Source organism: Gigantopelta aegis, chromosome 9 (genome assembly GCF_016097555.1).
Source record: "Gigantopelta aegis isolate Gae_Host chromosome 9, Gae_host_genome, whole genome shotgun sequence".
Lineage (NCBI taxonomy): Eukaryota > Metazoa > Mollusca > Gastropoda > Neomphalida > Peltospiridae > Gigantopelta > Gigantopelta aegis.
The window spans coordinates 13,665,293-13,686,048 of record NC_054707.1 but is presented as its reverse complement, the minus strand read 5'-3'; the positions used below and the strand labels follow the sequence as shown (position 1 = coordinate 13,686,048).

The window sequence follows — 20,756 nt, the reverse complement described above, 5'->3', positions numbered from 1 at the left end:
AACATATTCAGTGGCGAAATTATAATTTATTTGTGCTATATCTACGAATATAATATTAATGCCAACATGATAGATCCCTCCGCCCCTTGCAGAGAAGTATAAAACTCTCGAAACCAGCGTGAAACTGAAAGAGCTTTTTTCATTTGCGAAAGACAGTCTCATGTCAGTGTTTTGATAGCAATAACATATGTAAAGACATTTCCTTTGTCTTTATTTTGGGTGACTGGCTATAATCTTGGGTGTGGAAACCCAGAACACTTTTGAACAGTATTCAGTAATAAATCATACATGTGGGTTAGCCGGGGAGAACTTTACAAAATGTCAAGGGGTAGTGAGGGGAGTATGATCAAGCGTTACGCATTAAAAAAAACAAATTTTATTATTAATTTTTCCCCCCATAAAATAAAACAACCAGTCTGGCCATTTTGTTTCTAAAAAATAAGATTTTTCTATATATATACATCTATTTATTACCAAAAAGATTAAAGATACATGGCTATACGTGTAGGTGCACTGACTTCAATGACAATGAGAAATAGTATGGGCTCTGGGGGGTAGTTTGCGTACATTTCTCTTTTAGAGAGTTAACTTAACTTTTCTTGTTCTATATGCCAAGTCCTTCAGAAAACGTTTGGGTAACACTTCCAGGTTAAGTACGTTTTCTCAGCAAAGCACATTTATGATTTTTGGTTGGTCGCCAAAAGGCTAAAATGATGATATTGGAGTTTCATGCAATAAATAATTATTTGACTCCCATAGATTATTCATTTTGATTTATTTCAAATGTTTTTGTATCATTATTCATTGTCATAAACCTAGGTTTGGGGTACAAAATGACCTTATTTTACATATTTTTACTCAGAAATCGCTTTCGATTTGAAAGTAGCTCAAAGTCTAATGGCTTCTCAGTCAACCAATATTGTAAGCAGAGTTCCACAAATTGGCCAAAAGTTTCTTCATTAAGTACTCAAAGCAATACAGTTTTTCATTTGATACCTCGGGTTGCTGGATGATACCTATGGGGGCCATTGTATCCCTACCCCCTAAAATAAATACTTTTAGGGCATTTCGTTAAATGACCATATCTCCTAACGTACTGTAGGTGTCACAAAAAGTTAATCTTTGTGTCTATAAAATAATTGATTGGTACCATTACTGTGATTTTGTGGAGTTGACCTAATTGGCATAATTTCAAGATGGCGTCCAAAATGGTCGCAGAATACTGAATGAGACATAACTTCGCATATAGAAGAACATTCCAAGTGACACCTAAAAAAAGAGAGTCAGATACACAAATTCTGCACCTCTCCTCCTCCCTACCATATCCCAGATTATAATTAAAGCCCCCATCTAATTAAAAAGTCCACATTAATAAAGAATGAAGTTCAATCATTAAAAACATCAGGCCTATACATTGTGTTTAATATATTATATAGTACAAATGAACCTTTCATGAATTATCATTATTTATCATTGATAACTGTCCTAAATACTACTATTTAAAGATTACTTCATTATTAGTGCAAAAGTTTCAAACATACCAAAATACTGCAGAACTCAAGGTAATCTTACATTTTTTACAGAAATTGAGTATGTTTTCTTACACAGACATAATTTGCAACATTTGACCTCAGCCATCCTGCAAGGGCCAATTGACCTGATACACTTATGGCATGAGCATATGACTGACCAAATAACCTCGAGGATTTTCTACGATGTTGTGGGCATTAGTTGACCTTCGTCATGCTCATAGCCACAATCTTGTGGTTTCAGTGATCTAACAATTTCAGGGTCGAGATGGCTCTGCAAGGCATGCACGCTGGATATGAGGCATGATTTGGTGGCTGGTCGAAGGCAGGTTGTCGAGAGAGCTGCCTTTACTGAAATTGAAAATCTCTGCATGGAGGTCACAGACATTTGTGGTATCTCAGCACCGACATCAAATAATATTCGGCATTGCGAATGATGGCTGTAGAGAGGGTTGAATATCCCCTAAAGTTTTTGATATACATCTCCGGTTCTGCTTTCAAAGCTGCCTTCTTCGTACCAACTTTGCTGGTGATGTCACACCTTGTAAGCCTGACAAAGCTGGGAATACTGTACAGTGCTGATGACCCAAGATGTCGAACAGAGTAGAAAGGGACACTCGCCTACCGAGTGAAATCTCCCACTCCAGTTTGTACCCACAGCTCCTTACGTTCGTGTTGCAGCAATACAGGGATGTGGTAGAGCAGGGCGACAATTACATTAAGACACATACTTTGTGTCCTGCCTCAAGAGAATTCAAGACATGAAGGGGTATAAGAAGGTCAGCTTCTTCAAATGATGATAGAAGGTGGGCCAGATCTTGTCCTTTGCCTTTGTAAACCATAACACACTGCCTGCTCTCATCTTTTAAAGTGGCCTATTGCCGAGATTCAGAAGTATTTCCACGAAAATGACAATAGATTAGTTTCTCCAGAAGAAGGTTCTTGTTTTTTGAAGGCCAGAACATTTCCTCCTGTTTTGGTAGAGGTGGGCTGGTCATCATATCACTGAACACGATAGGAGAGGGTGTGACATATTTCAAAAGGTCTTTTGTTGTGAGGTCACGGTCACAGGCGATTTCAATAGTTTTCTCCACAATATTCACCTCCTTCGCTATCTTCGTGATTGTTTGCTGTGGCTTGTTTCTGGTGGTTTTCATTATTTTGAGATTCAACAACGGGATGATGACCAGCCCAGAGAAAAGCCAGCTAGAGTTATGCTACAGTCACATATCCACCGGGCCCTGTATAAATTTTCTACCTACGGTAGATTTCTATGATTTCGGTATCACAGGGGTCTGCAGCATCTATGTGTAGCAGTCACATATTCAGTGGGGGCCCGCATGGTGCCTTTTGAAGTTTTCTCGACTCCAATCGCAAGGTGCCTGTGGGTAAGCTGCAAGGGTACCGCAGGATAATCCTACGGATGTCGTAAGGCAGTCGGACAGGAGCCATGAGATACCTGTACAATTTTTAAACATCGTACTGGGCTCGAGAGGGACTCGCACCTTGGAAATTGTATGGGTGCCGTACAATTTGAGGGGCCCAAAATTCAGTGCCAAAATCGTACGACATCCGTACGAATATTGCAGGGGCCATATTGGGCCTGTGTGATGCTGTATACATGTTTACGGCCAATACAAATTTCTACGACACATCAGGAACTTTTAACTAAAAGCTTCCGATGCGCCCTACGGTGAGGGAAGAATGCCATGGTGCCACAGGATAGCCACAGCACCCTTGCGGCTGCCGTGAGATTTTGCAATTTTTCCCAGAAATTTGGGCCCATGCGGGTGTCTTATCCCAAATCGGTGGATATGTGACTATAGCATTAGAAACTCATCTCAAATAAATATTCATACATGTATCTTATCAATTTCATTATAAATGTAACAAAGCAATTATTGATTTACTGAACAAATCCTAAACAACCCTGTATTGGTTTTTATACGCCCGTCTGTGATGGGTCGTATTATGGTTTGGTATTGTCCGTCCATTTATCCATCTGTTAACCTTTTCTTGTCCGGACCATACAGATGTATACAGGATCATTCAAACGTCACATGTAGGAACAACATGGGATGGCAGTGTATCACATAATATTACTGGGTCACTGTGACTTACCTTTTACGGTCTACTGCACTAAACAGTAAATCCTTGTCCGGACCATATCTTGCATACTGATGCATGCAGGACCATCAAATCGCACTTTGTAGGGACAACTCTGGATGGCAGTGTGTTGCATACTATTACTAGGTCACCCTGACCTACTCTACAAGGTCTACCTCAGATAACAGTAAATCCTTGTCCAGACCATATCTTGCTTACTGATGCATACAACACCATCAAACCTCACATGTAGGAACAACTTGGGATGGCAGTGTGTTTCATACTATTACTAGTTTAATAGGCCCTTTAAAGATTTTAGCAGGCCTAAACAAAATGTAACAGGCCCAGATTTCAAAATAACAAAACACCTTACTGGGAATGTTTGTACAAACCTGCAAAACAATCTTAAGCATGATTATCTCCGATTTTATCTTTACACTCGATTAATCAGACTTCAAAAGTTAAATTTTGAGACAAACTTAGTGCAGATATTTTTGGCCTAAAACCAAATAAAAGTTAAAGTAACTCCCGGAATCAATCTGGATGAACAAAGCTACCAATACGCACATATCTGGCCCAAAGCTGAAGTCCTTCGTAGGTTTTGACTGAATACAGAAAGCTTTAAAATAATAATGGTTGCCGGCAAAGAAATTGATGCTAAATGGAATATATGATGATTTCAATTCATAGTTAAACCAAAATATCTGCCCAGTAATAAAGTTATTTGTATCCTAAGTGTGCAGTTACTAAATAAGCTGTATTCCCGTTGTGCTACTTCTCGCTCTAGCCAGTGCGCCACAACTGAATTTTATTCAGTTTTTGCAAAGTAATTGTGACTGCTAAAACATTTTATCTAACAAAACTTAATTAGTTGTAATGCAAGCATTCTCCTTTTTGACTGCTAATTACTTTGAAGATTATGTGCATTGTTTAAGCACCGGTTACTTGCTGCTGAACTTCTATAGCTGTGGGCCTTATATGTGGATCAAAACTAGTCGTGTGCAGTTCGAGTCTGGGTTCAAGGCTAACCAGTAAACCCAGTAATTTGTCAGTGGTCAATAAGTGAATAACATTGACTTATACATTTAAAATAAATGCTTCCTGATTGCAGTTTCTTGAACATAGTTGGCAAATTTTGTTTTAATTTGGCGAAATAATTTCATATAATAATTGACGTTTTTAAGAAAATAACTGTTGATTTTTGCAATTTTTGAAGTTTAATAAACAAGTTGGCAAAATATTTTGCTCACCCAGAGCTAGCCCGGAGTTTCGTACAGACAACAATCAAAGCAAGTGTTACAAGATTATCATATGGTCTAGATCGAAATTTAACCAACCCTATGGGACTGGTTTGTTTTTGTAGCACCATAAGAGGGCTTCTAGAATTTTATAAAAATCCACTAGCCATGGGATCAGTGATTTTAAAAATGTACTAGCCATGATTGAAAATTCACTAGTCCTACTTTAATTAAATACAATTTAATTAATAGTAATAATCAGAAATGTTATCTAAAGAGGGAGATAGAGCTTAAAAAACCTTAGATTTGGGTGAAAAGAGGAGGTAGGACATTCATATTTACAAAATATGTAAATGCAGCCTTGGACAAGAGGTTTTTCCCTCTAGCCATCGGGCTAGTTATAGTAGTTATTTACTAGCCCAACACTGAATATCACTAGCCATGGGAGTGGGGCTACCATAATCTAGAAGCCCTGACCATAACCAGGGGGTGCCTGCTTTCCCTGGTTAAATTTGTACCCGGATCATATATTATATATCAGGTTTTATATGGGCCCAACAAATAGTCTTTGTTGTAATTAATACCAGTTAGAAGTCAATTCCAACAAATGGAATTGGATGGGTGAGTAAATTGCCTTTTTTGATTGATTATTCCCTCACCACCACCCATTCAATCTTTTATTGGGACCGGCCTCGGTGGCGTTGTGGCAGGCCATTGGTCTACAGGCTGGTAGGTACTGGGTTCGGATCCCAGTCGAGGCATGGGATTTTTAATCCAGATCTCGACTCAAACCCTGAGTGAGTGCTCCGCAAGGCTCAATGGGTAGGTGTAAACCACTTGCACCGACCAGTGATCCATAACTGGTTCAACAAAGGCCATGGTTTGTGCTATTCTGCCTGTGGGAAGCGCAAATAAAAGATCCCTTGCTGCCTGTCGTAAAAAAGAGTAGCCTATGTGGCGACAGCGGGTTTCCTCTAAAAAAATCTGTTTGGTCCTTAACCATATGTCTGACGCCATATAACCATAAATAAAATGTGTTGAGTGCATTGTTAAATAAAACACTTCTTTCTTTCTTTCTTTTATTGGACATCAGTTAAATAAGTTCATAAAAGCAAAATATAGTTTTGGTAATATGTAACTTCCGAATGAATGGCTTGTAAAACATGAGTGTTTTTACTATGATTATATATACATTTTTTGCAAAATGTAGACATTCGGTGGAACATTGCTCAGTGGTAAAGCACTCACTTGTCTGATGAACTGTCAGTCTAGGATTGATCCCTGTCAGTGAACCCATTGGGTTATTTCTTGTTCCAGCCAGTGCACCATGACTGGTATATCAAAGGCTGTGGTATGTGCTATTCTGTGTGTGTGTGTGTGTGTGTGTGTTAAAAATGCTACTAATGGAAAAATGTAGCAGGTTTTCTCTCTAAGACTGTACATGTCAGAGTTACCAAATGTTTGACATCCAATAACCGATCAGTATGCCCAAGTGTTGTTGAACAAAAATCTTTAAATTCCTTCAGTTTACCCTGATTCTTTGGGATACACACGTAGTAAAATTATTATGCATGGTCGAAAGTGAAGAAATTATCTTATAACGTAAAATATCTCTTGTGCTATTTGTTATTTAGCCTGTGTGGGAACAGTTGTTTTTTTCTCACACTATTGGTATTATGTTGTACACTAAAATTGTGTAATCGTGTTTGGAACCACTGCTGGGAGCGATTTACTAGTCTTATTATTGATGAATACTGGCATCCAAACCATTGTCCTATGGCGTATGTAGATATTGCAGCCTGTTGCATGAAAAATGCACGTTCACACTTTTGTCAATCGTGGCATTGTTTTGATACACTTTAGATGTGATCTATGGGTGTTTTTTCATGTGTGACATGTGCAACTTGCATTGATCATGTACTTTTCTGTGTGCTGAATTTGATGTTTTGCTAGTTTTTTTATTTCAAGTGTTTTAAAGCACGTTTTGTTTTAATACAGCATTGGAAATGGACTCGTAACTGTTTTCGCACATGATTATATGTTTTGTGGTAAACTCAGGGCAGGACATAGTCCATTGGTAAAGCTCTCATCAGTCTACATTCGATCTCCTTCAGTGGGCCCATTGGGGGCTATTTCTCATTAAAGCAAGTGCACCACAACTGGTATATATCAAAGGCCATGGCATGTGCTGTCCTGTGTGTGGGATGGTGCCTATATTAAATGATCCCTTGCTACTAATGGAAAAATGTAGTGGGTTTCCTCTCTAAGACTACATCAAAATGACCAAATGTTTGACATCCAACAGCCGATGATTAATAAGTCAGTGCGCTCTAGTGGTGTTGTTAAACAAAACAAACTTTAGCGTTAACAATTTGTGATAAACTCATACATACATTAAAATATTTAATAACAGAAAAAACATTTTGTTCAGTTTAGCTATGCACGTTTCACCGATTGCTACACAGTTCTAAAATATTATGCTTCATGAATGATTATTTATACCAATAGCTGGCAGGCGAAAACAAATCGCCACCGATTGACCATATCTACACTGATCGTATCGATGTATGCCTACTAATTATATTTCTGTATCACTTAGGCTGCTTATTCGGCCTGCTTTGTGTTTATTTCCCGAACAAACACATGCTTCCATGACCTCCTGTTCTTCTCATCGATTCCTATTGATTTTCACTGCTGTTTGTATTATGTTGGCACTCAGTGGATATAGCGGCGGAACATTTGGATAACCATGTAAATATCTGTAGTGCTGGCCAGCTGTCATGTGATAGGAAAGAGATCTCTAACAGTCTATATTGAAATGTTTTCTTGTTATTCATTTGCATACACGTACATGTTTATGTATAGTTGTACATACATACATGTATGTGCATTGTATATGTACATAATTCTTGGCCGATATTTAATAGAGGAATTTAATTGGGATTTAATGACAGTTGGTTTACAAATGCATATATACATTCTTGTGTTACCTATATATACTATGGCGCCATACCCAAATGGTTTTGTAGATTGTATTTTTAAAGTTGACCTTTTAACAAAATTAATTACTCTTATCATTACTGTATGATTTTCTTAACACTAACCCTAAACCCAATCTAATTAAAATTAGTTCCACTATTACATGTGGATCTAACAGCAGCCAGTTGGAGCTTATGTCCACCAATCAAAACCTTACTTGCAGAATCATGCCAGTGATTTGAAAATAATTTGAAAATATTCCGAATTATCCTGAGGGTATACGATATGTTTTATGTGAATTACGAATGCCTTATTTAGACCAGTAGAACTAATTTTAATCAGATTGCTAACAACACTGCGTAGTCTCCAATGTCCAGGTAACATTTCGTCTGTAAATATTAATTTAAATATTGACCAATCACACTTCGCCTTTTATAACGTTATTTGGGAGCATACAAATTCTAAAAATATCGGGCGAGTCTATTTTAGTGGCCACAGTACAGCGAACCATACCAATACGTACGGGATGGGTTATCAGTCTTCAATTTTACATTAAAAATTCTTTATTTATAAAAAAACTAACTAAATCAGTCTTCAGTTTTACATGTTTTAAGGCATTCGTAATTCACACGAAACATGTCGTATACCCTCAGGATAATTCGGAATGTTTTCAAGTTATTTTTAAATCACTGGCATGATTCTGCAAGTAAGGTTTTGATTGGTAGACATGAGCTCCAACTGGCTGCTGTTAGATCCACATGTAATAGTGGAGCTAATTTTAATTAGATTGCCCTAAACCTAAACCATACCCCCTATCGACTGGTTGCATTCAGCACACGCATTGTAAATATTCCATTTCACAGTGCCATACCCAAACATTTCTTTCTGGCAGAAACACTGCTAGCCATATTTTTTGTCTCAGACTTTATAGATCATATTAGACTGGTAGTACGTCTCTCATCCAAGACGTATTTCACTGTATTTGAACTAAGAAGCACATTTTATGAAAGTAGGATAGATTACCGATAATGTAGTACTTAGTATATATTTGCTTCCACTGAGCATGCATATCACGGTCTGTAATTCCAATTTCTACACAGATTTGTGGACACTAGTAGCACATCAGAAGTTAAATAGAAATTGCAAAATCAATTAATCAGTTGTTTATAATACATTTGGAATAACATTGTGGAACAGAATCATGGCACCCATGCATTAGGACCAGGTTACTCGCTAATTATGCAGATACAGTTAACGTAACCAAGCAGTCGGTTTCCATGCTATGAAATCTAAGAAACGACTTAAGGTTATGTAAGATTTTGAAATATTGTCAATTGCAGTGAACAGCACAATGTTTGTGTGTCCATTGTTGAGAACATGATCTAATTTCTTATATCTGTCAATCATGTCTGTGTTAATATAGCTAACTTGTGGCCTAAAGCTGTTCTTGAAGTATTTTATGGTATGTATCACTCATAACATTAAATGATTTGTCATTAAATGACATCCATGAAGATTCAATACCCATAAAATAATACATGTATTCTGCCCCACACCTGCTCTTCTACATACACAGTAATAACCATAACAGCCTGTAGTCTCAAAGTCATATCATACACTATCGATCTCATTATCAAATTATACCTGTTATTAGTATGTATTTATGCTCTTCATCAGGAAATAAATGTGTTATAACGTGCTCTGGATTCAACTAGCAGGCAAATAGAATTATGCTGGCTAAAGCTTGACGGGCCTCACGTCTGTGTTATGTAGTTCTAGAGATTGGTTCCCTGGAGTCCTATGGCATATCCAGGTGGTCGTCTCGCTGAATAAAACAGCTCTGTAGGTAGATTCCAGGCTATTTGTCTTCAATCATTCAGGCCTAACTCTGGGTGAGCAAAACATTTAGCCAAATTGTCTATTAAAATTCAAAAATTGCAGAAATTGTCAGTTATTTTCTAAAAAATGTCAGTTAGTACTAGAAATTATTTTGCCAAACTAAAATATAATTCGCCAACTGCTTTAAAAATTCGCAATTGGCAAATTTGGCTAGCCCTGATCATTTTAGATCACTGGTACCGGGTATGATTAAAAAAAAAAAAAATGATTGGTTCTAAAACTATAATTTACTAATATTTATTATTTAAAAAAAAAAAATTCTTCAGTTGAAAAATGGGGTGACTGAGCTGGCAATAGTAGGTAGCAGTTAGCTGACTGCTAAATATGAAAATGCATTTTTGATGTACATGTATGTTGTGTAATTGACTATGGCGTTGAGTTTTTGTACATGTTTGTATAAAATTGTAGAGCTATACAAGTACATCTAGTTTATAGATCTATTGTTTGTTACATGTAGCATGCATTTTGCATATTCATATGTAAATCAGTGCATTGTACATTCATACACATACACGTTGTGTGTTCATGCGAAAATGCACACATGTAAAATCTACTGTTACGGTACACGGCTGTTCTATTATGTTACAAAGTACCAGGCTGTTCTATTATGTTACACAGTATTATTATTAATACATAAAGTAAACATCTATATTAAGCACCTTTCTTAACAGTGTGAGTAATCTATGACATAGCTGACTCAGAAATGAGACCAGTCCAAGGTTTAAACTTGACAGGGAGCAAGAGACTGTTGCCGCTCAAATTACACAATATGCTTTGTGATAATCCATTTCACGAGAACTTGTACTTTCCACCTTAAAACAAGGTTTGAACGTTAGAATTTATTACCTACGGCAATTTTTAAATGTCATTGTGATAGGCAAAATACTCGCTGACTCACCCCTGGCAGTTCTGAATACTCACAAAATACTCACTGACTTGCCCCTGGCAGTTCTGAATACTCACAAAATACTCACTGACTCGCCCCTGGCAGTTCTGAATACTCACAAAATACTGACTTGCCCCTGGCAGTTCTGAATACTCACAAAATACTCACTGACTCGCCCCTGGCAGTTCTGAATACTCACAAAATACTCACTGACTCACCCCTGGCAGTTCTGAGCCTGCATCCAGCAATTTTAAACCAGTAACTTTTGCAACAAATATAAAAACCAAAAATGATTCCTTCAACCCATGGCAATAGTTTTTATCCAGTGACAAAAATAAAACAACTGACAGAAGTGAGGTCCCTAACCTGTGGCAATTTTTATAGTAACCATGCCAATTTAGGTTGGGTTTGAGCCCTTTTAAAACATAGTAAAACAATTTTTAAATTTTGTTTATGACATGTCAACATTAGGACAATTGATATTAAATGATATAAATTTACATAAACGGAGAGTAAAGTTTACATCAGTACAACAAGTTGCCTAAATCTGCTTCTCATTTTCTAGCATCTACATCCAGACTAAAATATGAGAAACAGTGATTACTCCCCATTGCACAAAATTAATTTCGAACCATGCCGCCAATGGTTTTGACTAGCTAGTAAGAACAGTAGTAGTAGTTGTTAGTGTGACTATTGATGCTGAGTTGTTATAAAACATTCCGTACAGAATATTATTTCTTAAGTTTGTTGAAGAAATGTCTGTGTCTTTTTGTTTCAGATCATGGAGCTGACTCACGTAAATCTCCAGGTCATGTTGATGCCAGATGACTTCAAGGCCTACAGCAAGATACGAGTTGATAACCACATGTTTAACAAGTAAGATTTCATGTCATGTGCATCCAGGGCCCCATGCTCATGTTTTAAAACTTTATTAAACTCGAGACCATAGCAACGGGGCGGGACGTAGCCCAGTGGTAAAATGCTCGCTTGATGCACGGTCGATTTAGGATCAATCCTCGTGGGTGGGCCCATTGGGCTATTTCTCATTCCAACCAGTGCACCATGACTGGTATATCAAAGGTTGTGGTATGTGCTATCTTGTCTGTGGGAAGGTGCATATAAAAGATCCCTTGCTACTAATGGAAAAACGTAGCGGGTTTCCTCTCTAAGACTATATGTCAGTATTACCAAATGTTTGACATTCAATAGCCGATGATTAATAAATCAATGTGCTCTAGTGGTGTGGTAAAACTAAAACAAAGCAAGACCATAGCACTTTAGTACATGTGCGACACATTTTATATAATAATCCTGGATCCGTGTGTAAGACAGTGGTAAGTCATCTATGCAGTCAGCATGAAGTTGTCTAACCAGTAGTCCACAACTAGGAGGCATTGACGTTTGATTAACACTATGGACAACTGGGGGCGGGACGTAGCCCAGTGGTACAGCACTCGCTCGATGTGCGGTCGGTCTGGAATCGATCCCCGTCGGTGGGCCCATTGGGCTATTTCTCGTTCCAGCCAGTGTACCACGACTGGGCCCGTGCTTATAAAACTTAGTCCAGACATTAACGTAATGCTATTTGAATGGCGTTGCCATGATGTTAAAGTCTGGACTTTATTAAAGTCTAGACTTTAAGGTTTATAAGCACGGAGCCATGTATATCAAAGGCCGTAGTGTGTACTATTCTGTCAGGGATGATGCATATAAAAGATCCCTTGCTGCTAATCGAAAAGAGTAGCCCATGAAGTGGCAACAGTGGGTTTTCTCTCTCAATATCTGTGTGGTCCTTAACCATACGTCTGATGCCATATAACCAAAAATAAAACATTTCTTCCTTTCTATGGACAACTCTTCAACGATAAACAGAAGCTAACATGTTGAACCTTAATTTTTATTTTGTTGAACATGAATTATGTGTTGAAGATTAAACATATTAAAAAATAAAATAATATGATATATACGTACTTATATTTAGTGTTCAGTTTTGGGGTGAACAGTACTTTTGTTGTTCTGTTATAATATTGTATTAGCATAGTAAAAACAGATCTGTACTAAAAATAATCATTATAAGTTGCACTGTTTGTGTTGTTGTTTTTTAATGTTATATGTAGTAAATATTATGTATACAGTGTTTCACTGAAAGTTTGAATTTATGGGGGAAAAGTGTTATAAGACTGGCAAGTAATTGTTGTTTTCTACATCTTTTTTTTCCAGAGATAATATGCCTAGCCATTTCAAAGTAAAAGAATACTGCCCAATTGTGTTCAAGAACTTGCGGGAGCGATTTGGCATTGATGACGATGACTATTTGGTAAGAATCCATTATGTCGCTATTGTTACTACATATTTCCAAATCAAAGATTAAACTAGCAAGTTGAAAATTAGAAAATGAGATAAATAAAGACTCCATTCTTAACTATTTGTGTTATAAAATATTAAGCAAAAGCCAGACCTCGCTGTGAAGAATATTGACAAGAATGCTTAATTACTCCCCTAAATCACATCATGGGAAGCCATTTAAGATATTACCATCTTGATACCATATAAATTGACATGCTGAGGGAAGATAACAGCTACTCCTCTTGAATTAGTCTCAGGGGAGATGGAGAGCAAGAGTGATAACTCCCCGTAATCGGACAGGTCTGAAAATCTTCAATTTTTTTTTTTTTTTATCAATGTAATACAATGGAACAATAAAGATGTGATTAGTGGAAGATAAAAATTAAGTTATGTTTTCAAACTCTAACTATGAAAGAGCTCTTTATTAATGTTATTAATGGCACCCCGAGGTGAGTGCCCCCCCCCCCCCCCCCTCCTTTCACCAACTAGTATGACTGCACACTAACGTAACCACCTTTTTTTGCTACCATTTATATAAACAACAAACTGGTCAAACGTTCTAGGCAGCTGACACTTCACATTATATTTTGGTTCAAATTAATTTGGGTTATGCTAATAAGGCATATGTTATTGGTGTTCCATAAACCTTAGTTAGCCAATGCCAGGATTTATTATCATTATTCAACAAAAGGATGTCTGCTTTTCAGTGTTACTAGTCTACATTAACACAGATAATGTTTCCATTTAGCACATGGAACAATGGTAATTACGAAACAATAGCTGAGAATAAAGTCATGTGATCAGCTTTACAGTCTGGCATTCATGTTGTGTTCAGTGTCACTTGAAGGGAAATTCAAAGTATGCTTCAATGTTTATGTTAATAGATAAATGCAAAATTTATTTATTTATGGATTCATAAAGTTTATCCCCAGTGACACAGTTGGTTAACTTATTTTCACTTAATTTCATAGTACCCAGAACTTCTACCACACATAATGTAGTTTTTAGTTTTAATATTGTGTGTGCATTACTGATATTTTCAGAACTCTCTGTCAAAGCAGCCGATTGACATGGATTCTCCCGGTCGCAGCGGGGCGCGGATGCTGCAGTCGTTTGACAAGAGATATTTCATCAAGACGCTGGTCACAGAGGAGGTGGAACAGATGCATCACATTTTAAAACCGTATCATCAGGTAGACCTCTTTGAGCTGCTAACTTTCTGTAAGGGCTATAGTAATAGTAACACAGTGAAAAAAAAACAAACAAACATGCTTCAGTCCGGGTACAACTGAAAAGTGTAGCCTATGCATATTCAGTGGGTTCTTTCATCATAATTTAGTCCAGACCTAGCTCTGCCACTCACCATTGCAAATTTTAAAAATAGTTGATGAATTTTATTTTTATTTGGTGAAATAATTTCATGCAATGTGTTCTATTTTGTTAGAACACAACTATGAATTTCTGCAAGATTTGAAGCTTAAATAAGTTTGCGACATCTTCTACAGACCATGTGCTGGAGCTCTGTAGATCATATCCGGCAGACTTTACCCTATAAATTGCTACGCCAGCATTTCTTGTGTTACATTTTATGTAGCTGCTTAATATAGTCCAGTTTAGGAAATCAATCTATATTGAAAAATAATATAAAACACTGATATACCTTTTCAAATCTTTCTTTGATGATTACAAATACATTGACCTCTAGTATTTATTTGATATTCATATTACTAAATGATAACAACAGTTACTGTCCATGTGGTATGCTGCCACTTCCATAGCAGCAAAATGAGACTGTGCTCTGGCATACGGGCAGATAACCAAGATATTTTTGGTTAGTCCATATAGATTTTTTGCTAGGTAGTTATCAGATGGCTGTACTTCCTAAAAACAGCAGTCACATAGTACATGGAAATAGTATTGAAATGCATGTAACAGTGAATGCAAGCTTGCCACAAAGCGTTAGGGTTATTGTGACTTTCTGAGAACTCAGTCTTATGTACATTTTTGTGCGAGTCCAGACTTTAACATTAGGTGTTAAAGGTAGAGTCAACTCAAACGAGCCTTATGTGTTGGAAAGATGCATACCCGGACCACCAACACATACTGACACTTTAACAAATGAAAAACGCGTAATTTTAGACTTAATAAAATAACCATGATTATTCCTGCTAACTGGGGGCAGCCATTTTGTTTCGTTTTTGTGACGACCGGTGGTATAGCTTGGGGCGAAGTGACGTCAGCTCCGTCCATCTCGTCTATGCACAGTGTAAACAAATGCTCTAATTTATGACAAGGTGCTTCGCTTTCATCAACCTGACTTGTAAAACAACATAATTGACTTGATAGTATAATAAACTATTTAACTAAATATATTTCAATTTGCATCAATAGAATGAAATGGAGTTATAGTATTTTTCTTTTTGAAAAAATCCAAAGAAAAAATGCATATTATTAGGCCTATTGGTAGGGTACGTTCGAGCAAAAACGACCACTCACAATACCCAAGTGATACTTTTCTTTTCTTTGGGACTACGTAATTGGTCAGTTTTGTGATTTTAGATGGGAAAGTCTACTTAATCAAGGGTTTTACAGAATTACTTACAGTAATAAAGCAGTACGGCTGATAATGCCCATTATTTCAGTACGTGGATTAATTTATGTGCAAAACATAATACAGTTATTTCAACACTTTGACAATGGTAGTTTATTTTGTATTGAAAAATAATATATAATTGTTGCTGGCTTACTGGGATGGCTATTATTACAGAACATTGCGATGCATTCGCAAAAATCAGGTATGTTTTGTTTCTTCAGTTCGAAAACTAATTCATGACGTGACACATTAAGTATTACGTAACCACCAGCTCGCAAGAAGGCATATTCACTGGGATGGTACAAAATGGCTGCGTCCGTTATATATAATAACCGTCACATTTAACTGTTTTATTAATTAACTATACGATTATACTTGCTGATATTAAGCAATAATGTGCATTATATATCGTTGAATATGCATACCAGGCCAAATGCTTTAATTGTCCCCACCTTTAACTGGACATGGCAATAAATGTCATAATTTGAAAGGTAAAGTCCATACCCTCACTGGTGTAGGAAACGGTGTGTGTGTGTGTGTAGGCAAGGCCATGTGCGCCCCCCCCCCCCCACTTTTCAGATATTTTGCTTTATATTTGCTTTATAATTGTGTAAAAGTGTGTAAATATTAAAGTGTGCCCCCCCCCCACACACACACACACACTTTTTGGCACCTTCCTACACTCGTGATGTCCCTTTTTGTTTCACTTAATATGAATGTGGGGCTACTACTAAAATCAGGAGAACCATGTTGTATTAACTTTACCAATAATATTTGAAACTGCCTATATAACTTTAACTGTAGTATCGGTGTTGTATTTTCAGTATATAGTTGAGAACCACAGTCAGACTCTGCCTATATAACTAAATGTCAGTGTCTTTAACTCTGTAGTATTTGTGTTGTATTTTCAGTATATAATTGAGAACCACAGTCAGACTGCCTATATAACTAAATGTCAGTGTCTTTAACTCTGTAGTATTTGTGTTGTATTTTCAGTATATAGTTGGGAACCACGGCCACTCTGCTTATATAACTAAGTGTCAGTGTCTTTAACTCTGTACTGTAGTATTTGTGTTGTATTTTCAGTACATTGCTGAGAACCACAGTCAGACTGCCTATATAACTAAGTGTCAGTGTCTTTAACTCTGTAGTATTTGTGTTGTATTTTCAGTATATAGTTGAGAATCATGGCCAGACTCTGCTGCCCCAGTATTACGGGATGTACCGCATCACGGTGAACGACGTGGAGACCTATCTCGTGGTGATGAGGAACATCTTCAGCCCGCGGCTCGTCATACACAAGAAATACGACTTGAAGGTCTGTGTACACACAGGGAAAATATATATACAGAACTTCACATATGTTGTTTTCATTTCCTATTTATTGCACAAGTTTATTTTGCGCAAGAATATATGTTCTTGGCACAAAATAAACAATGTATATTAAATTCTGTATTTATTATATTACCTTCTTTTATTTTTTACAAAAACAGTTTTTAATTTAACGTCATACTACACTTTCTTAAATCAGTTAATAAATCCTCCATTCATGGATTTTCTTAATGTTAAGAATCATACTCTGTGGCAGTCTTTGCTATGTTTCAAATATGACTTGATGTAATTTGTAAATCAGTAATACCAGTAAAAATAAAAAGGGAATTCCCCATTTACAAGTTCTGGTCCAGATCGCACATGTGTGATACAAAATAAATTTACCACATGGTTTGAAAATGTCTTTATCACTATAATAAGATTGAATAGGTATGTAATAAAAGCAGGGAACAGTTTGTTTTCAAAATCTTGATTAGCGACTACTGGTTAATGTTTTAAAATTTTGTACTGATTTCTGAAACTTGCATGGCAAAATGTTTCCTGTTAAGAGCATCAATATTTGTGTTACTAGTAGTGTTGGGAATCAGGATTTCATCATCCGTTAAAGTTAATGAGCGAGATGTAGCCCAGTGGTAAAGCGCTTGCTTGATGTGTGGTCGGTTTGGGATCGATCCCGGTCAGTGGGCCCATTGGGCTATTTCTCACTCCAGTCAGTGCACCACGATTGGTATATCAAAGGCTGTGGCATGTGCTATCCTGTCTATGGGATGGTGCATATAAAAAATCCCTTGCTGCTAATCGAAAAGAGTAGCCCATGAAGTAGCGACAGCGGGTTTCCTCTCTCAGTATCTGTGTGGTCCTTAACCATATGTCCGACGCCATATAACCGTAGATAAAATGTGTTCAGTGCATTGTTAAATAAAACATTTCCTTCCACCACAGATAGAACTTTGATTATACAGTTGGTTAGAATATATATAAACTTTGCACTTAATCTCATGTTCACATATATCCTACATATTTTGCTAACTTTCTTTTAATACCTGTATAAAATATTTATTACGTTCACATAATGCAGTTTTGGAATTGGTCAATCGGGCCATGTAATGTAAATTATGTTGTAAAGTGATTAAATTAGGCTTACAAATGACCAGAAACAATATTTAAAAAAAAAATTGAAATGGACTGAACCGAAATCATAGGTATCAGCAAATGACCGTAGGGGCCAGGAGAAGTGTTTAAATATTAATTTGAATTTCAACTGGTGAGGGAGGTAGGGGGCAATGCATTATCTTCAAAGTTGGTGGGAATGGGAGGCAATGCTTCCCACCCTCCCCCTCCCGAGAACAATTAAAAAACAAATTACAATCAGAACAGTAAGTGTGTACTTGTGTCATCCGCGATATATCACAGCTATATTATTTCACAGTCTCTTGTACTCAGCTTAGCACACTTGTACATTTAGTATTGTTTGACAATCTGACATAAAGTCAGCTTGATAGTGGGTAATAAATAGAATACCCCAGTCACTGTTCAACAATTCTGTTGATGTTGAACTCGTGGATTGATGTCATAGGCTCATGAAGGACACTATAGGTTCACTGGTGCAAGATAAACAACATTGCTGCATAGGTTGTTGAGTTTTGATACTGACACCAAGCTTCCATTTCCTTTTGACTTGATGTCTTAGTGAAATGATTTTCGAAAACAGCTGTGGTAGCACATATGACTTCAAGTGGGATGTATCATTTTGATACAAACTAAGAACTGCCGATATGTATGGGTAATAAAGATAGCTAAGACACAATATTTACAACACACATACGTAACAAACATAAGCACATATATGTAGCTAGTTATAGTATGAGCAGATTTCATAAGTACATCAGTTATCTATCACACATGCATATCCTTTGCTTGACCTGAATTGATTTTACTCTGTACAGTCACTGCATGTCTTCTCACTGTACTGAAGTAGGTTTTTTTCTGTCCCAGCCAATGCCCAATGACTGGTATACAAAGACTGTGGTATGTACTGTTCTTTCTGTGGAAAAGAGCGTAAAAAAGATCTCTTATGCTTCTAATGAATTTTTTTTATCAGATTTCCTCTGAATACTTGTAACTGTCGGAATGACCAAATGTTTGACATCCAATAACTGATGGTTAATAAATCAGTGTGCTCTAGTAGTGTTGTTAAACAAAACAAACTTGATTCATTTCGGTATATAAACCTTTGTACATTTAGCAGTCTACTTCTTAGTTAAATGGATAACCGAAACTGTTGAACATTTCTTATTTTCATTTCAGGGATCTACAGTTGACAGGCAAGCTAGTGACAAAGAAAGGGTTTGTATTCTATTAGTTTTATTTTTTTTCACTCAAGTCGCACAGCACTGGCTTTTCTTGGAAAGCAGACAATGGGACTACTAAAGTGGACCACACCCACAGGTAGAAAAACACACTAAATTCTGCATCCTAATACCGACTTGACATAACTCGTCCTCTTGTTGGGCGTGTGTGTGTGTTTGTGTGAGTAGGACTTAACTTAATCACAAGAGCATTCGCTTGAGGTGCTGGGGTCATTACATGGAACCCCTTCGGAGAAATCATTCTCTGATTATTTTATCCCCATCCCAACCATTGCCCTGTGACTGGTATATATCAAAGACCATTGTATGTGCTGTCTTGTCAACAGGAAAGAGCAGACTTTCTCTGAAGACTATATGCCAGTATTATCAAATGTTTGACATCCAGTTGCTGACAATTAATACATCAGGGTGCTCTAGTGATGTCGTTAAAGAAAACAAACGTAACCTGACGTCTGTGGCTTGGAATTATCAAATGTTTGACATCCAGTCTTAGGATAATTAGTAAAGCAATGTGTTATAGTGGTGTCGTTTAAGGACATAATTTTTACCTCCTAGCATGTGAATTTATATGGTATCAACATTATAATATATCTTAAATATCTCACCATGATCATAAGTTAGTGGAGCAATTTTAAATCACTTTTATGTCGAGGTCTAAAGCATGAATTAAACAATTGGCCATGTTGACTTTTGGATGTATATTGTTGGAGTTGGGTGGGTGGGTGATATAGACAATCTGCTCATGTTCTGTCAGTACAGTTACATAAATAACATACATTTGTACAAACAATGTAAAGTGTGGCCTGACAAAAGAACGACCACTGCTGAACAGTATACTCAGTGTGCAATTTTGGTTTTAAATTTTTTAAAGAGAGAGCCCGCCACCAATCTAGCGAGCCCCGCCATCTGTCTCCAGTAGAACAGAAGATACACTAAATGTTTTGCATCAAGACTCTGGTTTCCCAAGATTTTGAGATATATGTTGACTCAGTGTTCGAGATTAATGGTATCCCGATATCCCGGGGATACCAGAATTAAATTTTGGATACCAGACTTTAATAACCCAGTATTCAACCGAGATGCCATATACGGTTGTGGTTTTTTTAATACAGCGTTTTTATTAACAATATTTTCGAGCTCGTACCCATTCTAATGCTGCACTGGAGAAATAGTACCATAGCAATAGACTGGGAACCGCTACGTTAATATTGTTTTGGTTGGATGTTTCCTCCCTTAAAATTTTATTTAAGATATTGATTCCACAACGGCAGAAAATTGATACAGGTAGGTTTATCATTGGTAATATCAGAAACACTTCTAGATTACTGCTAAATATTAATTTATGTCAGTATTACTTTAAAATAGATGCAGCAAATATTTCACGAATAGCAATAGACTGGGAACGAGAACAGTGCTATTCAAGTTTGTTACAATGTTATTTACAAATTTCTTTTAAGTGGGATACTAACTTCTCAGGTG

At 36.8% G+C, this 20,756-nt stretch overlaps 1 protein-coding gene across 1 annotated transcript in view; it reads left to right on the top strand.

The window, feature by feature from the left end:
• Nucleotides 1-20,756, top strand: part of LOC121381943 (phosphatidylinositol 5-phosphate 4-kinase type-2 alpha-like) — a 31,671-nt gene that overhangs the window by 3,519 nt on the left and 7,396 nt on the right. Inside the window, exons 2-6 of the mRNA XM_041511371.1 lie at nucleotides 11,416-11,513; nucleotides 12,858-12,954; nucleotides 14,027-14,176; nucleotides 16,748-16,894; nucleotides 19,216-19,254. Coding sequence (XP_041367305.1) covers nucleotides 11,416-11,513; nucleotides 12,858-12,954; nucleotides 14,027-14,176; nucleotides 16,748-16,894; nucleotides 19,216-19,254 — 531 coding nt within the window. The remainder of the gene's footprint in view (nucleotides 1-11,415; nucleotides 11,514-12,857; nucleotides 12,955-14,026; nucleotides 14,177-16,747; nucleotides 16,895-19,215; nucleotides 19,255-20,756) is intronic.